General features: G+C 34.9%; 3 protein-coding genes across 4 annotated transcripts; all 3 read left to right on the top strand.

Annotated features, from left to right (window-relative positions):
* Nucleotides 1-200: 200 nt before the first annotated feature.
* On the top strand, nucleotides 201-1803 carry LOC141907755 (uncharacterized). Its single transcript, XM_074797496.1, has 2 exons — nucleotides 201-597; nucleotides 770-1803. The coding sequence occupies exons 1-2, from the start codon at nucleotides 201-203 to the stop codon at nucleotides 1801-1803; spliced, it is 1431 nt and encodes a 476-aa protein (XP_074653597.1).
* A 474-nt stretch (nucleotides 1804-2277) lies between these two features.
* Nucleotides 2278-5519, top strand: LOC141907754 (uncharacterized). The gene is made up of 4 exons (XM_074797495.1): nucleotides 2278-2779; nucleotides 2846-3035; nucleotides 3144-5445; nucleotides 5499-5519. The coding sequence occupies exons 1-4, from the start codon at nucleotides 2278-2280 to the stop codon at nucleotides 5517-5519; spliced, it is 3015 nt and encodes a 1004-aa protein (XP_074653596.1).
* Nucleotides 5520-14589: 9070 nt separating this feature from the next.
* Nucleotides 14590-21006, top strand: LOC141907441 (uncharacterized). 2 transcript variants are annotated; one of them, XM_074797084.1, is made up of 6 exons: nucleotides 14590-14668; nucleotides 16647-16833; nucleotides 18108-18196; nucleotides 18304-18449; nucleotides 19189-19265; nucleotides 20681-21006. In XM_074797084.1, the coding sequence occupies exons 2-6, from the start codon at nucleotides 16684-16686 to the stop codon at nucleotides 20948-20950; spliced, it is 732 nt and encodes a 243-aa protein (XP_074653185.1). In that variant the 5' UTR covers nucleotides 14590-14668; nucleotides 16647-16683; the 3' UTR covers nucleotides 20951-21006. The 2 variants fall into 2 exon arrangements, with proteins under 2 accessions (XP_074653185.1, XP_074653186.1); XM_074797085.1 differs by having other exon boundaries at nucleotides 20697-20975.
* The last annotated feature ends 2230 nt before the right edge of the window (nucleotides 21007-23236 follow it).

Below are 23236 nucleotides of genomic sequence, written 5' to 3'. Positions count from 1 at the left end.
AATCTGCACAATGCCTATTTTCTAACGGGCAGTTGTTGTGCGGTCCAATTGACATCGCAGATCGAATAAATCAAATTCCGATTATACACATAAATACATCTACATGTGTACAATATGTTTCAATTGAAAAAAGTGAACCTGTCGGCATTTCGAAAGTAGTAGATGCAGATGGTTTCTCGTCATTAACTAAGTTGTTCAGAATGACTACCTTAGTACTTCGTTTCATAAATAATTGTAAGGTAACAGTTTCTGATAGAAACTTTGACAGTATTTCGGCTGATGATCTAAACAATTCTGAGAAAGTGTGGTTATTGTGTATTCAAAGATCGGAATATCCTCTGGTGTTTGCGCGATTGTCGGGTGACAAGTCATTTAGAGCTCCGGTTGTTGACAGGTTGACAAAAGATTTACAGTTGTTTATTGGTAATGATGGCTTGATTCGTTCGAATGGTCGGTTAGAGAATGCAGATTTGGACGATTTGGCTAAACGACCAATACTGCTTCCAAAATATCACCAGTATGTCAATTTGGTGATTCGTCGATCACATTTCAGAATAATGCATCAAGGCGTTAATGCTACTGTTGCCGATATTCGATGTAAATATTGGATACCGAGTATCCGTCAAAGAGTAAAGGACCTACTGAAATCATGCTGTTAAGTGCAAACGTGTGCATGGTAGACCCTTTTTCTTACCGTTACCTCCTTCACTACCTGGTATCAGAGTTTCAGAGGTTCCAGTCTTTCACCATACTGGTATTGATTATTTAGGTCCACTTGTGATTAAGGGATCTGGTGGCGAAACCTCTAAATGCCACGTTTGTTTATTTACATGTGCGGTCAGTAGAGCGGTGCATTTAGAGCTAGTTCGGGATTTAACTCCTGATTGTTTTTTGTTAGCGTTACGTAGGTTTGCAGGTCGTAGAGGTTTGCCGAGGACTTGTGTTTCTGATAACGCAACAACATTTACATCGGCGTATAAAATTCTAGATGAAATTATTTCATCGGTTGAAGTAACGGACTATCTATCCGTGAACAGGGTGAAATGGCTATTCATAGCTAAGAGGGCCCCCTGGCAAGGGGGGTTTTACGAACGATTGATTGGGTTGGTGAAAAATATAACAAAAAAAGTACTCGGTAGAGCTCTACTTACCTATGATGAGTTAAATACTTTTTTAATTGAAGTTGAATCTCATTTAAATGATAGGCCGTTGACCTATCTAACTTCAGATGTTTCAGATTTAGAAGCTTTGACGCCATCCATGTTAATGTTCGGTCACCGGATAACCGGGTTACCTCAACCTAGTGTGCGAGATTATGAGTTGAATGATCCGAACTTTTGTGTCACTCGCGAATTGTTAACACGTAGGATGAAATATATTTCCTTGCTACTCAGTGAATATAAGAGACGCTGGAAAGGTGAATACTTGTTAAATTTGCGCGAATATCAGAAATGTAAGGGAGTTGATACGGAATTAGTGAGAAAAGGTTCGGTCGTTCAAATTCACGATGATGGGCCACGATTGAAATGGCGACTTGGCGTAATTACGGAATTACATCGTGGAAAGGACGGAAAAGTACGCAATGTTTCGTTAAAAACCGCGAGAGGTCACACGAATAGAGCGTTGCCGAAACTGTACCCTCTCGAAGTTTATGCGTCAACCGATTTTGCATCCGTATCGAAATATTCGGCTACAAAAACAGCGGGAGAAGCGAATGTGCGACCGAAAAGAGCTGCTGCCGTTGCAGCAGAGGAGAAGATCACGGCCATCGCGGCGGCGGAGCAATCCGACAATTTGTATTAATGAACAATGTGTACTTTCAAATTTTGTATTAATGAATATGGGATAGTAGTTTAAAATCGTGTATATATTGATAACTCTTTCAAATTTATATGTGTACTTAAATCACGCTTACGCCGGGCGGGAGTATATTGGAATGGTTATACATACATTTATATCAACTATAGAATACTGCTCACTAGAGCAGTAACTTGTTCTGCAGTAACGTGTATTCAACTGTGTTCAACTGTATTAAACTGTATTAAACTGCATTACATCTGTACGTCATGCTCAGTACACATCATGTGATATTTCACTATATATATTGATATGTAAAGGGTAGAGGGAGTCACTTTTGAGAATAAACTACATTAATGTCAACACCGAGTCGTACTGCTAGTCACTTCTTTCTGGAGAAAAGGTATTGACATAATGGTCCCTCGAGCCGAGAAAGAGATGAACCAAACTTCTTAGAAGAAGCCAGAGAATCAGAGAACAATGGCGGAGAATTCAGCTACCGAAAAATCAGGAGTTGGTGTAAAACTTTCGAGAGCAGGACGTTCAGCAAACAGAAGAGTCGCGAACGCTCTTACCTCTGCATGTGATACAGCTATCAGAGAACACGACTTACTAAAGGCTAGTATTAATTTGAACAATCTCAAACGCAAATTCAGCCAGTTAGAGATGATTGATGCCCATTTATTAGACGAGATCCAGTCTGATAATGAAATAGAACAATTTATTTTGGAAGCTGAAGATTATTTGAACAATTTGAATGGCAGTATTTTCAAATTTAACCGTGAAATCGGGAAAATGTCTTCGCTAGAGAAACAGTCACCAGTGAGATCAACTGAAATTAAAACAGCTTTACTACCAAAGTTACAACATCCGAATTATAACGGAAATTTGAAAGAGTGGCCAACGTTCTGGGGTTTATTCGAAACGTCGGTTCATCTCAACTCGCAGTTTTCGGAAATCGAAAAATTTAGCTATTTGAAGTGTTTGTTAATCGGCGATGCAAGATCGTGAATTGACGGTTTGCCATTGACGAATGACAATTATTCAGCGGCTGTTAGTTTGTTGAAAACGCGATTTGGACAGAATCACAAGATATCACAGGCTTACCTTTCCGCGCTTGTTGATTTAAGTCCACCGAACAACGAACAATCATCCCTGCGTAAATTTTACGACGAATGTAATTGTCACATGCGTCAGTTGAATGCACTTGGAACGTCTCATGATAATTACGGCGCAATGTTGGTACCAATAATTATAAGAAAGCTTCCGTATGAAATCTATCGAAATATGTGTCGCACAAACAAAAATTGTGAATGGTCAATAACATCTCTTCTTGATTGTTTTAGATTCGAATTAGAAATTATTGAGTCCACTGTATCTCTTGATGTCAAAGATGTGAGTAATTGTACTATTACTGAACCTACAAGCACCGTAAGTCAATTATTCTTATCGACCGGAGCTCAGAATTCTAAAAAGAAGTTTGTTTTTTGCGAAGGTTTGCATGCATCCAACGAGTGCACTGTAGTTAATGATGTTAAAAAGAGGATGGAAATTCTGAGAAACAAATCTTTGTGTTTTAATTGTTTAGGAGATAAGCATCATGCCGGAAACTGCAAGTCTAAATATTCGTGTCGTATGTGTAAAAAGCGACATCACACCAGTATTTGTTTTCAAACGCGGGAAACACCTTATTCTGTTCCGAATTCTAGAGGTGTCAATTTTTCCGTTGAGGAAGGTCAAAACCGTGGTATAGGCAATGAGAAAAATAGAATCAAAAGCAATATGACAAATTCTGTGACAACGCAGTCTTCATCGGTTCCGATTTTTGAAACAGAGTCTTTAATACAAAGTGATGATCACATTGAGACACAAACGGTATCTCAGAATATTAGTTTGTGTAATTCTTTCGGAAATGTTCTGTTGAAGACTGCAGTTGTTAATATCGAGAACCCGTATAGTGGTTCTATTGTGTCCTGTAATACATTGTTCGATGATGGCTCGCAGCGATCATTTATGACGGCCAAAATGGCGAGTCAGTTAGGTTTGAAATCCAGTAGGACTGAAACACTAGATTTAGGTGCATTTGGATCACAGAATTCGAAAGTTAGAACTTTGGATGTCGTAAAAATATGCATCGAGTGTGAGAATTCGTATTTAATCGAAGTATCTGTTTTGGTGGTTCCGATGATTACACGTCCATTAGACATGGGTGGTTTTCTTGAGATTCCTGAATTCAAAGATTTAAATTTGGCTAATCCAATTCACTCAGAGTGCAAATTTGAAGTTCAGCTTTTGATTGGAAGCGATCATTATTACGATTTTGTTAGTTCTGAGATAATCAGATCAAAACAAGGTCCTGTAGCTATAAAATCATGTGTTGGTTATTTGGTGTCGGGTCCGACTGGTACTTCCAATGATAAAATTTCGATAATGAGTGTTTTGTCATACCCTGAATTTTCTTTGAATTGTGACGAAATTGGGATTGAAAAATTATCGGATGAGAGTTTTGTTGATAAGTACATTTGTGATTTTATATGGAAAGACAATGACGGTCGATACAATGTGAAATTACCTTGGAAAACTGAACATGATACGTTAACAACTAATTATTGTGCTGTTGTAAATAGGACTAAATCAACTTTGAAGAAACTTTCAAAAACTCCGGAAATTCTTAAAATCTATTCGGCGATTATTGATGAGCAATTGAGACGAGATTATATTGAGATTGTTCCGGTGGATGATTTACATCCATCATCGAGACGAGTACATTATTTGGCACATCATCCTGTGTACAGACAATCGAATACAACTCCAATTCGAATTGTTTTTGATTGTAGTTTTGGATCACCTAGTTTGAACGATAGTTTAGAACCTGGTCCAGCTCTACAGAACGATCTCACAGGTATCTTATTGAGATTTAGATTGAACGAGATTGGTCTTTGTGCGGACATCGAAAAAGCCTTTCTCCAAATAGGCATCGACCCTGAAGATAGGGATGTAACTAGATTCGTTTGGTTTAGAGAGCCAGGAAATCCAGATTCTGAACTAGTAACTTATCGTTTCAAACGAGTATTATTTGGTGCTACCTGTTCTCCATTTATTTTGAATTGCACAATTTTACATCATTTACGGAATCAGGTAGTAACTGAAAATTGTCGAACGAGTTCCGATATTCTACGAAACATTTACGTAGATAACATATTGACATCATGCAATTCCGAGGAGAATAGCTTAGATTATCTTAAGTCTTCGAGAGAGATCTTTTCTCTAGCAGGAATGAATTTAAGGTCCTGGTCTTCAAACAGTGAAGAGGTACGTTCATTGGCAGAATCTGAGAAAGTATTGGAATATTCAAATCATGTGAATAGCTTAGGATTGAATTGGAGTATTGAGCAAGATATTATCACCTTCAAAGGAAAGGTTATATTAGACGAATTCTCTGGTACTACGAAACGGACTATTGTTCAAAATTTAGCCAAGATTTATGATCCGTTTGGTCTTATATTACCAATTTCTATTAGGGGGAAAATATTAATTCAAACATTGTGGAGAGAATCATATGATTGGGATACACCAGTACCAGAGAAATTTGGTCTACAGTGGCAAAGAATAGTTTCAGATCTGAATTATGCGATCAGAAATATGCACGTACCAAGATGGGGTGTATCTCATTTGAATATTGATCGAATGTGCTATTTCAGTTGAAAAGGATTAATCAATAACATTACAAAGGAACATCTGTTGCTCAGGCAGTGTTTAGCTAGTGAATAACTGGCAGTTATATATAAGCGCGCAGCACATACGCATAGGAACGCATAGGATATTCTCTCTATAAACACAATTTTAGGAGTTTACAGTTATAAATATAAGTACTGTTTTTGTTGTGATTAAGCGCCGGGAAACGTTAACATGTAAAACTTACCCTGGTAAGATGCGCCACAAATGACCATGTTTAAGTGCTGTAATTAATATTTTACAACTACAACTTCAAGTTAGTTTTATTCTACGTTAGATATTTATCTTTTAGATAACAAAATGAAGACCATTGAATCAAGAAAGTGAAGATGGATGGATGTGGAATCAGAAATTACGGATTTTTCAACTCATGAGACTGTAGCAGTTTAGCCATACTGTATAGGCTTTCAATGCATTACGTTTGTCGGAATTTCAATTGCGTCATTAAGCTGTTGTTAATGACACACAGTGACAGATGTTGTATTGTACTTTATTGATTCCTGCATTCCACGCATAACTTGCCGGGCCTCAGACGCCCGGTGAGGAATGTGGAAATCGATAATGATTGTAGAATAAAATATATGTGTGTTTATGAAATAGTATTTCCACCAGTCGTTTCTTTGAATTTGTTTTTAGTTTGAGGATTTATTATCGAGAATCGGAAATGACTTATCTGGACAGTTATAATTACTGCTCCTAATAGATAAACAATAGTAGTGAGATAATCTAAATCCTAATTTTAATAAAAAATATTAAAAAACATAACTTCAACTAACCAGTGAATTCTATTATATTTTTAATATTTTCTTTTCAAAAAGAGAATACTTTATATTTTGAATAGATTCAAATAGAAATTCTTTAAATTCAAATAGCTAGTATCAGTAGTCAATACTAGAATTCTTTAACTTTAACTATTTAGTATCATTTTATAATACTTATAATATTTTTATTATTAAATTTCTCTAATATAAATGTCAAAGAAATCTAATAAGAATAGTATTGATATTGAAAAAACATTAGGTGATTTAGGTATTAGTGATAATAAGGATATTCCAACCAAAATTGAAAATAATATTCAAGTTAATAACAATATAGATTATGAATACTACTTATATTGTAAGCACCATCTTGAATTACTAATTGCTAGCGGGAAGTGTGAACAATTTTTAACTAAGACTATTGCTTTTCAAGAACTAGACTCTATGAAACCAGATAAAGTAGTAAAATATTTTAAGATTTATGAAGAAGCTAGATTAGCCAGAATAAATGATTCTATTTCAGATAGCATTATAAAATGTTACTCTAAGTTATGTAACCAGTTAATACCAATTGATGATGAAAATAAATTATATACTGATTTGAAAAATGACTACTTAGTTATGACTGAATTACAAAAATGGGTTGGATATGCTTTATTCCAATTAGGATCGGTTATGACATTAATTTCTACTAGTGTCATAACATTTTCGAATATCAAGCCTATGGAATATAAATCAGGTAAGAACGAAACAGATGTACCACAACCAAACGGCGAAACAGAAAATGAATCAGAACAAAAATTAACTAAAATAAATGAGTGATGGCGTTAAGAAAAAGGCTAGATTTGAAAAAGAAATTAAATGGGCAAGAGAATTAGGTAAAAGATCTGCAGAATTAAAAAAGCTAAGAAAAAGAAATTAACTGATATAAATGAATCACAGAAATTATCTGATATTGATTCAAATAATAATCCATCTGATTCTTCTAATAGTGGAAGAAATAATTACTTATATATTACAATTGGGTTAATCACAATTATTATATTATCCGGTGTAATATATAAATATAAGTATAAATCTGATTATAACAATAATGATTCCAATGATAATAAACCTATTATACCAGAAAATAAGTGAAATCATAAAGTCATTGAAACTAAATCTAAATTATTATTAATGGATTAAAATAAGATGAAAAAAGAACAATATTTAAGAGAGTTATATTATAACCCAGAGAGTGAAGTATCATATTCTAACGTTTCAGAATTATGGGATAAAATTAAATCTGATAAAGAAAATGGTAATATAAAATATAGTGAATTAAGATTATGGTTACAAAATCAACCAACATATCAAATCCACAAGAAAATGGATAAAACTTATTTAACAAGAAAAGTTATGGTTTCATATATCGATCAACAATGGCAAGCAGATTTAATTGACATGAAGAACTTAGAAGAATACAACAAATGATATTTCTGGATACTGAATGTTATAGACATATTCAGTAGATAAGCATGGTCAATTCCAATCAAAAATAAAACTGGTATAGAAGTGACAAATGCTTTTCAATCAATATTTAAAGAAGCTATTCCAGATAAGATACAATTTGATGAAGGTAAGGAATTTTATAACAAACATTTTAAAAAACTATTATCTGATAACGATGTAGATTATTTTTCAACACACTTAGATAAAAAAGCATCTATTATAGAAATATTTAATAAAACATTGAAAACTAGAATGTGGAAATATTTTACTGCTAATGAAACATATAAATATATCGATGTATTAGATGATTTAGTGAAAGGTTATAATAATTCTAAACATTCAAGTATTGGTATTAAACCTATACAAGCTAGAAAAGAAGATAATTCGGAAATAGTTTGGAATAATTTATATGGAGCATTTGTTACACATGATTTTGGAGAACCTAAATTTAAAATTGGACAACACGTTAGAATATCTAAATATAGAAAAACATTGAACAAAGTTGAAAAAACAAGGAAAAAAGTATTCTTTGGTGAAATATAAAGGATACGATGATAAATTTAATGAATGGATTTTATCTAGTAAAATTAAAAGAATAAATGAATAAAGATTTATTTATATTTGAACCGCATAATATGTTAATAACTGGGGTAACAAACTGTGGTAAAGCACATTTCATATTAGATTTGTTAGAAACTATTCATAAGAATCATTTTGATAATATGATATTATTCTGTCCTACTTATGAAATGAATAAAACATATAATAGAGACATAGTTAAGATAAAAAACGTTTATTATATTAGATCCTAAAACAGTAAAAGAAAATTTAGATTATTGTATAAAAATAGCAATTGATACTTATAAAGGATCAAATACATTATTCATTATAGATGATTGCGCAAATTTACATGATTCAAAAGTTAGAGAAAGTGAGTTATGTTACCTAGCTTTCTCTGGGAGACATTTAAAACATGGGTTTTAAATCAAAAATATAATTCAATTGTTAAAGACTTTAGGGAGAACATAAGATTTCTAGTTTTATTTTATAACAAAGATAAAAAATCTATGCAACAATCATTGGAAGAAAATCAAATTATACCTACTAAATTACATGATGAATATATGAATAAATTAAAGAATAATAAAGGTTCAAAATTATTACTGAGACTACAATTTCCATATGAATATAAATTTATAAAATAACTATTCATATATCTATATATCTATTCTATAAGAGCTCGTACTCTCGTACTCTGGCTTGAAAGCCTACTTTTCTAATTACTTATATATGTTATTCATTTATATTTTATTCATATGTATGAATATTTTAAGAGTTATAGGGAATAAGTTGTTTCATATCAAAGGTTGAAGGGGCGAGTGAGTAAAAAATAAAAAATAAATTCGAGTGTGCGAGAATTTATTTTTTATTTTTTATGAGCTCGACCCTTCGACCTTTGGTATGAAACAACTTATTCCCTATTACTCGCGTACAAGCACTGAGACAGTTTCATTGAGCTAAATGAAGAAATCCCACACTTCGAATTTTAAAATTATACGATCAAATTTATCCCTGCATCCCGTTTCTCGATGTACTCATTCATAATTTCAAAACAAATTTGAAATTCTCTGTATATAGGAAACCGACTAATGCTGAAGCTTATCTTCATTTTTTTCTCATTTACTCCTTTGAACATCAAAATTTGAATAGCCCAAGGATTATTTCTTCGAGCTCTACGTATTTGTGATCAAATGTTTTTAGATAAAGAAATCAAACATATAAGAACTGCTCTCAAGAAACTAGCCTATCCAGACAAAATTTTGAACAAAGCTTATTTCGAAGCCCGAATTTCTCACTCTGGACGTAATAACCTGACCACAAAACGTAGAGCTCAAAAGAATATTATAATCCCGTATTTACCTACTTTGGAACGCTTTAAATCCACATTAAGCACCATCAACACTAGATTAGCCTTTCAGTATAATAACAAACTCACTAATGTTTTAACCAAAAATAAACCCAACAGTGAGCTAATTGAGTCCGGGGTCTATAGGATACCATGTAAAGACTGTAATATGATGTACATCGGCGAAACGCGACGTAATCTTAGTCAGCGTATTAAAGAACACAAAATATATATCCGCAACCAAAAGCCTGAGAGTGGAATAGCAAATCATGTCTTTACAACCAATCACCAATTTGACTTTCAGAATTCGAAACTTATTAATATCCTTGTAAAGATATTCATAAGAGACACATAGTGGAATCAGCCCTAATATGTAAACTTTCGAAATCCAATTTATCTACTAATTTAAATACTGGTTTTTCTCCACATAACCAATTATTATCCAGACACATCAACTCTTTATTAGATTTGGGTTAATGTCACGATGTGTCACTCTTTTATCGCCACCCTCTTCAGTCCACTTCACTTAGTTACATAATTTGTTTTTACTGAACTGTTTAGAATTGCTGTGGTTTCTACGGTACCCCTTGATGTTTTATTGCCTGGTCTGTTTATCTTTAGTTTTGACACACTGCTTCTATTTTAGATCCTGTGAGATTATATGCTTTGTTACTTGTTTTTCTGGTCATTCCACCTGATCATGGCTGTTAGTCAACAGCCGAAACGTTGTGGTTTCATTATAATAAATTTGATCGTATAATTTTAAAATTCGAAGTGTGGGATTTCTTCATTTATCTACAGTATACACGGATTATAGTGTTTATTCGACAACTAGCTTCATTGAGAGTGCAGAACGATATTCGTGGTTTTATTGATGATAGCAATGGTGTAGTTATTCTCGTTTTGTTAGATTTACGTGCTGCCTTTGACACGGTCGACCACGGTATTTTGCTATCCCGTACCAGGCAGTACCTGGGCATCAGTGGCACCGCACTTGAATGGTTTAAATCATATCTGACCAATAGGTCATTCAGAGTTAAGATAGACGGACGGACTAGACAGACATTGCTTTGCCGAATATCAGGTCTTCAAACTACTCAAATCTATCCAGGACAAATCTGTTCTAAACGCTCAGATTCACAACGTTGAACATTGTCTCCTTGCGATCTACGATTGGTACACGGCAATTTTTCTTAAAGCCAATGCTTCCAAAACCGAAGTGTTTCTATTGGGCACCAAACACCGTCTTAAGTCCTTCGATCTTCAATCATTATCTGTAGCTGGAGTCGACGTGCAAATTTCTCCCATCCGAAATCTGGGCGTCATGTTTGATTCTGAACTATCGATGGTAACGTTCGTTAGATCAATTCTAAGAAGTGGCTATTTTCATATCAGAAATATTGGATTAGTTCGTAAAAGCCTTACGTTTGATGCTGCGAAATCCCTCACCCAGGCTCTAGTGCTATCTCGACTTGACTATTGTAACAGTCTGCTTGCAGGTATTTCAAACAATGCCATGCAGAGTCTTCAAAACTGTGCTGCGCGACTCGTCGTTCGTTTACCGAAACATTCTCATATCACTCCTGTACTGCGCGAATTACACTAGTTGCCGGTTAAAGCCAGGATTGACTTCAAAGTTCTCATGTTGACTTTTAAGGCCCTTACAGATCGTGCACCACTGTATATTAGCGAGCTATTTCAGTCGTCGTCGTCGTCGTCGTCGTCGTCGTCGTCGTCGTCGTCGTCGTCGTCGTCGTCGTCGTCGTCGTCGTCGTCGTCGTCGTCGTCGTCGTCGTCGTCGTCGTCGTCGTCGTCGTCGTCGTCGTCGTCGTCGTCGTCGTCGTCGTCGTCGTCGTCGTCGTCGTCGTCGTCGTCGTCGTCGTCGTCGTCGTCGTCGTCGTCGTCGTCGTCGTCGTCGTCGTCGTCGTCGTCGTCATTATTCAGTCTATTATATTCTACAAAACAAAGACTGTAGCGACGTAATTCATGAAAAGGGATGTGTGAATAACCAATTAATGAGTGAGAATTGTACTATTTATACCCATGAGACTATTTGCTCTTTGAAATGAAAGGACATGTATTATCTCTTCAAGTCACATGAGATGTTAACAAGCAAGTAGCTTGAACGTACGACAAATATTTGAGTTCAATATGATAGACAAATATATATAAATACTTGGCAGTGTAACCAATCAAAATATACAGACGCAACTCCAATTAAACGTCATTCTGAACAGATTTCTATCATATTCAGTAGTAATGGGAAAATGACGCTTTCAGAGTACGAAGTCATCACTGTTAGTGCCCACTTTGATTTGGTAATTTGTCTTTGTTTGATAAACGACGGACAGACAGAAGAAACTCCATAGCATCACTGAATATTTAAGTAAAACGATCAAAAAACCAACATGAAATAAAAAAATTGATTGACATTTCACAGGAAATTGAACATATAATTATCAAATTATAAGAAAAAAGTATTAGTAAAGTATATAAAGTAGAATAATTAAACTTTTCATCATAAAAGTGTTGGTAAAGTGTAAGTAAAATGAGTTAGTTTCTAAATATAAGCATTTTAGTATTATTTAAGTAGTAGTAAAAGAAAGTTGATTATCATTAAGTGTTAGTAAAATATTTCATTTTCCAATTGCAAAAGTAATAGTAAAGCATTAGTAAAATAATGAAAGTTACTATCATAAAAGTGTAAGCAAAGTGTAAGTGAAATAATTATATTCTTAGATACGAAAGTATTAGTAAGGTATAGGTAAAAATTAAGTTTTTTTAATCATTAAAGTGTTACTAAAATAATAACGTTTTAAATATAAGTATTAGTAAAATAATTGATTTTTTCTCATAAGAGTGTTATTTAAGTGTTAGATGAATAATTGAGTTTCTAAATGTGAAAGTTATGTATTGGTAAACTATAAATTAAAATCAAGTTCTTTAAAAGTGTTAGTAAAATAAGTTAGTTTATAAATAAACAGGTAGGGTCAGTAGAATAATTAAATTCGGTATCATGAAAGTGTTTGCAAAGTGTTAGGAAAATGAATTAGTTTGGAAACAATTAGTATAGTAAAATGAGGAGCGCGCATTGGATCATGGGTAAAACAGTTGCATCATGGATAACTAAGATGGCGACCCCGGTGGTGTTTGTATCGTAGATTATGATGAATTTCATCAGTATTAACACACCAACAATGTTTATAAAAGCCCATATTGTATTGCATATGGAATTAGATAATAGAAATAATAAACCTTTTAAGGATATTGAATCGAACTCGTTTTAGAGTCTATGGATCAAGTAATATGATTTATGTAATATTGGTTGGAGTTTGGATCAGTTACCTTTTCAGCTGATCTAGTCTAATTTTACCATGAGAAAATTTGGTGATTGTGACCACACCCACCACAGTTGTACCGGCAGAAAAACATTTTCATTTATAGAATTTCCTATTAAACGCACAGCTGTGCTTAGAAATTGGTAACCTTTTCGAATGACCAAATCACTCTGGGCTCCTGGACCATGAAGGAATAGCGTGGAATAGCGGCCGCTCAAACTAACAACCAAAATTCAACTTTGGATTAACAGTGAAAATATAACAGACATTGAAACAATATTGTTTTAACATTGACGAAATACGTTGGTATTTCAACGTTGATGCAAGGTTTAAATCGGGGCCAATTGGCAAAATTCTGATGTCAACGTATCTTCAACATTTGCGGGACAATGTTGGAATAACTTTATGATAGACAGTGAGGCCATTAATTAAAATGTCTAGTATCGATGTTGTTTTGTATAACGTTGAGATTAAAAAGTTATTTCTCGACGTGGATCGACTTTACAACATATTTTCAACCCAATTGCAATGTTACATTCACTATGTTATTTCAACGTTGAAAAAAGTCTCCGTGTTTGCTAGGATATAAATGAGTAATCCAGTTACACATTATCTCCATACCGACAAACCGAAGGGTCGTATCAACGCAAACACGCATGATTCCCTCGATTCCAGCCACATCATATCAGGTCTTCACGCTTACACGAATTCCTTCGATCCCATCTATTTAGAAGGTTAGAAAAACTATCCACATTTTTGAAATGGTTTATGTTATGATCGCACGTGATACATGTATTCATGGATTTTTTTTTACTACACATATGACGTGAGGAATTACGCTGATTAAGCGGATAAAGATTATTCAGTTGGATATTACTGTTAATTCAACTATACAACTTATAAGTATTAAGGAAAACGTGTAGATGTAACTTATCACAAAATAAACTTTTCGTTGATTTAAAACAAATGTGTCTGTTCTTGATCACAATAAGAACATTTTAACAAAGATCAATGAATAGGTTCTTCAGACGACATATTAAGAATATATTTCCTGTAAAATTGAGCAGCCGAATTTACCTCATTTGCTCAATGCAAGTGTATAGTTGGTTTTCCACGTAGCGATGATATTATCTTGAAAAGGTTTTCATTTCCGGCACAATCCCTTGCAACAGTTGGTACCGAGAATCTCGCCTTCCATCCTCAAAATTTATTCATGTCCCGATGGAACAATGTTTGTAACATGTGGTACCAAAGATTGAGTGATACTATCTTGAAAACTTTTTTTATGTCCTGACAATCGCGAATCAGTTTTCTGAATCCCTAGAAATCTTTTATAACAGTGGTGCTGATATTTGGTGGCAGGTTGTCACATAGCGATATCAATCAAAGAGATACAATTGACTTCGAATAACTTCATCTCAATTTCTCCATTCAGCAACTTGAAAAACAACACAAAGAAATGTATAGAATATTCAGTAAGCTTGTAATCAACAGATATTTCGACGCTGGCAACAATTCGAGATTTATTCAGCCGATTAATCAAACAAAATGGATATAAGGAAGCCACATTTCTGGCTTTACCACCATCTCTGTGGTAGATTTGAGGACACATTGGTTTCCTACATTAAGTTTTACTTCATAAGGTAAGATAACTTATTTATATAAGACATATCGTATTGGTGAGGTAAAATATTTCTAAAACTTGTTAGGAACTTGAAAAAGATTATTTCACAGTTAAAGTTCATGGAAACAATTAAAACAGCCAACCTCACTTAATTCGGCGTCGGTTAATTCGTATAACTACCTACCGCAAAGTTTTAACGGTCTGAAAGACGGAATTTTATATATTTTTTTCAATTTTGAAAATCCCTACGAAATAGTACTAGGTAGAGTATAGAAATACGTGTAGCGATTTTAGAAGTAATATCTCCGTTTCCCTTAATGAATTCAATTTCAAATCAAATCAATCTTTATTCAACATAAACATTTTGAAAAAAAACATTGTTTGCAACTGATACAGTTTCGGTGAAATCAAGTATATACATAATAGGAGATAAACAAGTAATAAGATGAGGCATAATTAACACTAATTACAGATGAGGAAAAACATAATTGAAAATATACAAAACATTAATCGAAGAAATATTAGGACAATGGCAAACCGAGTTTAATAAATTTGGCTAGCTGAACAATACTGGTTGTAGGGCTTAGGTTGTAGAAAGTGGAGATTAAACTATTCACGTCTAAGATAGATATATTTAATTCCTTTCTCAGATTAGCGACTCTTTTACAATGGAACAAAAAGTGACATTCAACGTCCAACACATTACAGATATCGCACAAACGTTTTTCCTTTTCTATACCGCGGTGTCTACCTTTTTCAATTATTAAGCTGAGAGTAGTCGTTATTTAGCACCAGGACCCAGTTCCACAGTTGTGAGTTAGAGTTAACTCTGAGTTAAAGTTAGTTCATTTTCAATGTTTTAACCCAGAGTCAAATCTTAACTCGGAACTGTGGAACTGGACCCAGCATTTCTGAGGTTAAAATCTTTTAGCACTAATAAATACTTTTCTAACTTAAAACTTACTTTAACTGCTTTATAGAAATTATAACGGAAATGATCACTTGATCCACAAAGATAGCTGTCAGATGCTTCCTAATACCCAAAATAATGCTATTTGAATAATGCCCCAAATTGTTCCAAACATTTGAGTACCCTAAATTTGATAGAATTGATTTAACGGTAGATATATAATTGAATTTGCCCTCCCTCTCATCTTTATATTATTCTAAAAAGGACAAGCAGATCATTGATTAGCTATTACCCGACGACATAACTGACATCCAGAACTTCAAAGCTGACATAGTAATATCAATATAAAGTGGAACCTCTCCCAAATCACCAAAAATTGATAGAATTGGAGCCTTAGAATGAAGCCCCATTATGAACCTGAAAAATCTTGACTGCAGCTTTTGAACTAACCATTTGTTATATGGTAAACCCATATCCGTGAGTGACCCATTTGCACCCATTTGACCGCATATGGCACCGAAAAAACTTTTTTACTCGTGAAAAAACGTTTTCAATGTATTTTTGTTATGCCGTGTGCGGGGGAGTCAAAACGCAAAACGCCGAACCAAAAAATGTTTTTCGTGTGTGGTCGAAAGCGTTTTTCGTCCCGTGTGCATATCATGGTGCAAGAAATGTTTTCTGTGTGTTCGAAAAACGTATTTTCTGTTTTGGCGAAACAAATTTTATGCCAGAGGGCTTGATATATTGGCCCGGCCAATAACGCTCCAAACGTCCCGGTTCCGCCGCCCATGAATAATTCAATCCTCGATCAGATATGATTCATGATTAGTTTTGATCCATAACGAATACGAACTTAGAATGATACGAACATACAATAAACACATGGTTCATATGAAATTATGTTAATGCATCTTGAGTATGTTTATCGAGTTTACTTATTTTCTATAACACCGATCAGTGTTTATACTTAATTTTCAAATACAAACGAAATGCTGAACGAATTGCTACAGTACCAACTGCCTCCATTGCTCGATGTCGAGGTTTATTTATTCCGTCGGGAGGACTACAGGATTTTTGTTCTTTGCAGGGAAAGATTTTCATTTTAACTCCAAAATATATTTGAAATGAAGATTTTTTTTATTGTCGCTGTGTCTGCTGCACTTGCAACCATTGCGACTACATGCACTCAAACCCAGCCGGCTACTACATCACCACCACCAACGACCAATTGCCCGACAACTCCTGCATGTTCTGCCTGGGGTGATATTGTACCGGTAAGTTATTTTATTGCGACAATAATAAGTAAGGGCTTTTGTGAGGCCATTCGATTTACGCTTTAGAATTAGACGATTTAGATCAACAATGTTCAATATATCATTTCAATGACGTCATTGAATTTCAATTGCGGCATTAGTCAACATGGGCAGGAGAGCCAATAAACACAGAACCATCCATCAATGCTACCAAATCGAATCTTCAATCGCCACTGTGCACTGTTAATTAATTGTTATGTTAAATAATGTTAGTTAATTAATTCCGCTCCTTTTACCTTATCCAGATTAGATTTTCCAACGTTCGCAGCCATCAAGCACTTCACCCCGGGTGGTTGCTTATCGATTTATCATTCAGCAATCGCTCGGCTACAAGTAACCACCCGGGGTGGTGTGCTTGATGGCTGCGAACGTTGGAAAATCTAATCTAGATAAGGTAAAAGGAGCGGAATTAATTGACTAACATTATTTAACATAACAATTAATTAACAGTGCACAGTGGCGATTGATGAGCACATGGACTACAATCCCCTATATTTCAGTTGATCCGTAATCATGATCTAATTTATCAAGTCAAAAAGCTCAAGTCTCATATCATAGTGTAAAAGTATAATTTCATGAAACTGCCAAAACCACATTTACAAATGAATAGTTACTAAATATGGTCGCCAGTAAGCCTCGTGGTTAAAAAAAAAATGTATGTGTTATCATAATTAATCAAATAAGTCCTCTCAACCCGACAAACCGAAAAATTAATCTATACGAGTGTTGTTGTTGATAAACATCGAATCCTCACAATAAGCCGACCACTCATCAATCGCATCATACAGGAGTAAAAATCGCGGGTTTTTCCTCCGCATTCAAGGAGCCAATAAGAAAAAATTGGTTTGTATCTGACTGTCTTTTGACCCAAATAGCCAAAACGACTGCTGAAACGATTCAATACTCTATGAAACGTTTAGAGTGAAATGTCTGGAAGCAAGTAGCGTTTGTCAGCGATGACATAAACAATAATAGTGAGCACAAGCTGAAATTGCCGATTTAAAAATTTGAAAATAAATTTTACACAATATTCTATTTTGATGACATTTGTCCTTTAACTTCTATGTCGAACATTTAGTAAAAATTCCTAAATACTCCAATGATTTGGCCCAACTTGTACGACCTATGCGAAGTTGATTGTATTTAAATCTAAATGTTTAAAGCAGAGTTACGTTTAATAGGTGGTTGATTTGCCTTTAAGTGGAATGATAATTATCTTAAATTATCCTATTTAGTCATTAGGCGATGGCGATATCACAAACGGAAACTATTATACAGTAATACCCGCACAACCAATAATGAATTCACTGACGGTAGGGAAAACGTAAGTTTATTAGGAACTCACGGCTGAATAAATTGAAAGTAGATTAGACCCAAGTTTCGATTTGAATCTAGGTTGAATACTGAAATGCAAACTCAATTTTCTTTCAGTTTGATATATGATGATGGTACCCTATCGGGTGAACCAGAAGATTCAGCAACTCTTAGCGGGGATTCACAGACGATATATGTTGAATTCGGAGAAGTGAAATGGGTGCAATCTTTGACACTAGCATATAGGCAGGCAGTTTCCGGTGGTACGTTACGATGAACAACATTCTGGGTCCAGAATCCCAGTAGTGTATAAGTAAAATTGGTCCAACTGCTTTTGGTAATGAATTTTTTTCAATGAGCACAACAATTCAAACTTAACCCAGACCTAAACCTAAAACTTTTTATTCAACTTGAATACGCTTTCAAAAAAAACATAGTGAAAGTCGATATGTTCGATTTGCTGAACTCCTGACACGGTAACTCCCACATCACAGAAAAGTGTCAGATCTACAAAAATGAATGGCCAGTAATCAAGTGAGGCCAAGACTTTGAGAAATTATAGGCCAGGTTAGAGTTTAGTGTATGCTATCCAGCAGCTATCTAGCAGCCGGCAGTTAGTCTGGCTTATCTTGATGCAACGAGGAGGCTTGATGCACCAAAAAACTACTCGGTTTTACGGCTTCATTTTGTTTACACATTTCGAATCAGTCGGGCAAGATCAATTATAGATCCTCAATGCATCTTGCTCCTTGTGAGGGAGAAAGATATCAGAAAGACAAGTTTCCCAGAAGTTCTGTAACCACCCGGATTCAAACTTATGAATCCTGGAATGATGGATGGATAATACGTGCGCGACTGACTGCGCGTCTAACGGGATTCAAACCGACCAACCATTGATACATGTATTGGATGACTTTGTCTAACTGAATTTGTCTTTTGGTTAACTTTTTCTCTATGTAAACCACTAGCTGCGATGTGATTTTTGATTCTCTTTATACATAGGTGCTTATACTATCAACGACGTTACGATTACATTACTATCGGGCGATGGTTCTACTATTCATTCTAACACCGACCCGGTCAGTATTCTATCTACGTTCATTTCAGACGGGCGTCTAATTCTAATACATTTACCCAAATATCAGCCCCGTAACGACTATGCTACCAATGGAATAAATGTGGAGATGGCCGTTGTCGTATTTTTGCCCACTGTTGATAACATGAGATATATTTTCGAGCTCATCAACATGTAAAACATGAATATATCATTTAACTGTAATTCCAGAAATTTGATATACCTCATAACTTGCGTGCTCTGCAAAATGCATTATCTAGGCACTACTTACAATTTTAGACTTTGAACCAATAACATTTTGTTCTGGCAGAATCAACAAGCTCAACCCTTCGTTAATATAGATTTCATCCATCACTCTGTCAAGCATAGATTAACTGACCCAATATATACAAAAATTGCGCGCAGACTGCATCAACTCCCATAAAGCTGCCACATACTACTGCATTAAAACAAACTTTGAACCGGAATTGTATCTATTAAATTTACAGGCTAACCATAGAATTACTTTATGTCGCTTTCGTTGCAGCAACCATAGTTTACCGATTGAAGTCGTATTGCTCGAGATGATAGACTATGTATGAAGTGTAACACTCAATCCCTGGGGGATGAAAGGCAGGCCATTTTAGAATTCCCTGCGTATGCGAATGAAAGAGCGCGCCTTTTCTCGCGTCACTATGGGGGGGGGGGGAACAACAATAGAAAACCTCGGGGAACTTTTCCATATGCACAAACTGGCGGTAAAACTAAGTAACTTTTGCAAATTAGTCGGGGGTGCGTAAACGAGTTCTCCTAATATTTACCCAGCGTATATGTACATGTGTCTCTTTACGTATACTTACAACGATTTGCTTCGCTGTACGATACCATCTACTGTTAGAATTTAATGTAAGAATGTTCCGTGCAAAACATGTTTTTGTGGAACAATAAAAATGAAAATGAAATGCACAAACATTTTGAGTCCGCTAGAGACACACTGATTTCAAAATTCACATGGAAATCATTAACCTTACTGAAAGGGGACGTTTTGGCAATATAGATTAAGCACTAACTAAATTCGGTCTAAATACCAGAAACATTCTATTCACAAACAAAGGTCAGAGACATCGTTAAATTCTGTTACAGAAGCTTCCTAATCACCTGGGGCTGGTTCCTCAGTTGAGACTTAAGTCCAAAAATGGTCTTAAATTTTAAGACTGGTCTTAAGTTGTTAGATTGGTTATAGAACTAAGATGGTCTTAAATTGGTCTTAAGTCTAAGCCATGACTATGGAACTGAGCCCAGATATTTTTCTACCAGTCACTACCACACTATGCGTGTTGCTAGGTTGTTATGTCGTCACTGTTTATAATGCAGCTGTTGTTATAATCAGTAATTTGTGAGAGAGATTTCAAAGAAACAAAACTATCCCTGTCATTTCAGGGTGGCCCGACTCTAGGTGGAGAAAAACGTTATAACATACCGGGCGAAGAGGGCAAAGGTGCTACGTCGATGTCAATTCATATCAATATTGAATTGCCTTCGGCAATTCCTGGAGCCAATCTACCTATTATTGGCAACGCCGCGATTTCTCAAGATTTAATACCAATGGACCCACAACCACAAGGTGTCGCAGCAGGGAATACCCAGGAGAACGCGTTTACATATGGAATTCAAATGCAAATTATCGCGTGCACTGCCGGTTTTCCATAGAATCCCATTTGCTTATTTTGTTTGAGAGAGACCAGAATAAAGAATAAAGAAGCATTGATTAATTAATGAGAGATATTTCATTGATTTTGGCTTACATTGGATGTCGGTCCAGAGAACTGTTGCATAGCTTTTCGTCCGATCTTGGACGAATGTTATATTGACATGTTTAAATAGTCCCCTGATGGATTGACTTTGTATTCGTATATAACTACAGCGCCCTGTTATTTTCCGCCTCACAGGGTTACTACTACCTCTCAAAACCTCTAAACTCCTATGACGGAACGAACGACGAGAATACGATCTTTAAATTTCGAAAATACAAATTTCGCTGTATGTACATTACATCAGAAAGTCGAGGCTGGACACCCAACGCGCTCAAACGCTATATCAATGCAATATTTTATCATTTTGGGAGTGATTTTAATCAATAAGTCATACCATTGTATAGTTGTTGTATATGACATGATAATAGTATTGTAGAAGCAATAGTTATAGTGTTTTATGTGTATGGGAAACGAGAATCCAGATAATAATGCCAGAGGTAAAAATGCAAGACGTAGAAATGCAAGAGGTAAAAATGCCAGAGGAAAAATCGCACTGTGAAAATGCCAGAAGGAAATAACATTAATCAAAGGAACATAAAGCAAAGAATTTATTAACATTGGACCTGATATCTTTATTTAGGCTAGATTTTACGTAATGAATGCACAGTTTAGATATACATAACATATTCCTATGATCATGAAAATTAGAAAATGAATGACAAATTTATAAATTAAAGAGAATCACAAATCAATGAAATTAAGTCTGACATGATCAAGAAATTCATTAAATCATTGATATTCTTATTTGCACAAGATGATATATGAAATACAACATATTTTTAGATCATTAGATATTAGAAAATTAATGCACATATTCTTTTATAATTGAAATCAAAAAGCGAACATAGTCATGATATATAACACATTTCTAAATTAATGAAAATTAACAAATGAATGCACAGAGTTTAAATATTGAATACACAGTTCAGATAAATCAATTCTATGTATAATAATAGGTATGATAGCTAGGGTCCAAAAAAACGTTACCCAATACTTCCACTTTTCAGAGGCCTTCAATTTTTATACTGACGGATAGGAAATTTTGTTAGAAGGATAATGACACCAATAACTCTCGATACGGTCAAGTTATTTTGATTCCAGGTCCATTGTAGTGAACCAGTTAGAGCCTCTATTGAATGGAAATTGAACTCAATTTCTACTCTACAAGGATATTCACACACAGTTAACAAACAGATAATTGTACCGGAATAAAATGATACGCTTTATTTTCGAACTTAACATTATGTAGGAAAGTATGACACAATTTAGCTGTGTGTATGTGTATGTGTATGTGTTTACGTATGCGTGTGCGTGTGCGTGCGCGCGTGTGTGTGTACCAGTTCAGTGTGAAGTTCTAGTGTGAAGTTGTAGTGGAATGAATAAACGTGTGTTTTATGTGAAAAAAGGTTCTATGCAATTCGTCTTCTATCATCGTCAATCGTTGATCAGTGCTCTGGCATCGAAATCGTCACACCCTATTAAATCTAGAATTACAAAGTATTTCCTGTTCCTATCATTTGCGCAGTATCACAAATTAAGCCTGTGTTCTTCGACGGATTCAGTATGATGTCTCTTTGGGCAACAATCCCCCCAAAAAGACGATGTCTTGTTTCACGTAGCGAAAAAGACTAGTCCATGCCTCCAAGACATTTTCGTACCACGGCTCATGCGCCCAAATGTCAGTAGATGGCACCTCGTATGTTTAGATTATGTCATCCTGGTTACCCAGAAATAATTCTTTCAGCGTTATCATTTTAGCTGTTTCGCCCGCAGTTTCAGCGTTTCGACTAGCAGTTAGAATTACAGATATTTGGAAACCCGGAAATAGTTTGCCTTTTAACTGCTGGGAGATCGTTGTTTTCTATCAGTAATAGGGAGTAAGTTGTTTCATACCAAAGGTTGAAGGGGCGAGTGAGTAAAAAATAAAAAATAAATTCGAGCGTGCGAGAATTTGTTTTTTATTTTTTATGAGCAACTGAAACTAATTATTCTAACTGAAATTAGAAGAATTATATTGTGGTGATTTCTATTTCATATATAAAGGTAAGAATAAAAAAGGGCACCATGATATAGATTTCGAATAGTACAAAATCGATTTTAATCAAAAAAATTGTTATAAAAATGGAAGCAAATAAGTACTACTGTCCGACATGTAAAATCAATATAGATAAATCTCAAAAAG

This window comes from Tubulanus polymorphus, chromosome 6, assembly GCF_964204645.1.
Source record: "Tubulanus polymorphus chromosome 6, tnTubPoly1.2, whole genome shotgun sequence".
Lineage (NCBI taxonomy): Eukaryota > Metazoa > Nemertea > Palaeonemertea > Tubulaniformes > Tubulanidae > Tubulanus > Tubulanus polymorphus.
This window is presented reverse-complemented; position numbering and strand designations above follow the sequence as displayed.

Excerpts from the sequence above, each read along its gene's own strand:
- LOC141907755 (XM_074797496.1), top strand. The coding sequence starts at position 201 with ATGACTACCTTAGTACTTCGTTTCATAAATAATTGTAAGGTAACAGTT. Across the intron at positions 598-769 it reads TACTGTTGCCGATATTCGAT|GTCCACTTGTGATTAAGGGA; the intron begins GTAAATATTGGA and ends TTGATTATTTAG.
- LOC141907754 (XM_074797495.1), top strand. The coding sequence starts at position 2,278 with ATGGCGGAGAATTCAGCTACCGAAAAATCAGGAGTTGGTGTAAAACTT. Across the intron at positions 2,780-2,845 it reads AAAATTTAGCTATTTGAAGT|CGGCTGTTAGTTTGTTGAAA; the intron begins GTTTGTTAATCG and ends ACAATTATTCAG. Across the intron at positions 5,446-5,498 it reads ATGCGATCAGAAATATGCAC|TTGAAAAGGATTAATCAATA; the intron begins GTACCAAGATGG and ends GTGCTATTTCAG.
- LOC141907441 (XM_074797084.1), top strand. The coding sequence starts at position 16,684 with ATGAAGATTTTTTTTATTGTCGCTGTGTCTGCTGCACTTGCAACCATT. Across the intron at positions 16,834-18,107 it reads CCTGGGGTGATATTGTACCG|TCATTAGGCGATGGCGATAT; the intron begins GTAAGTTATTTT and ends TATCCTATTTAG. Across the intron at positions 19,266-20,680 it reads TTCATTCTAACACCGACCCG|GGTGGCCCGACTCTAGGTGG; the intron begins GTCAGTATTCTA and ends CTGTCATTTCAG.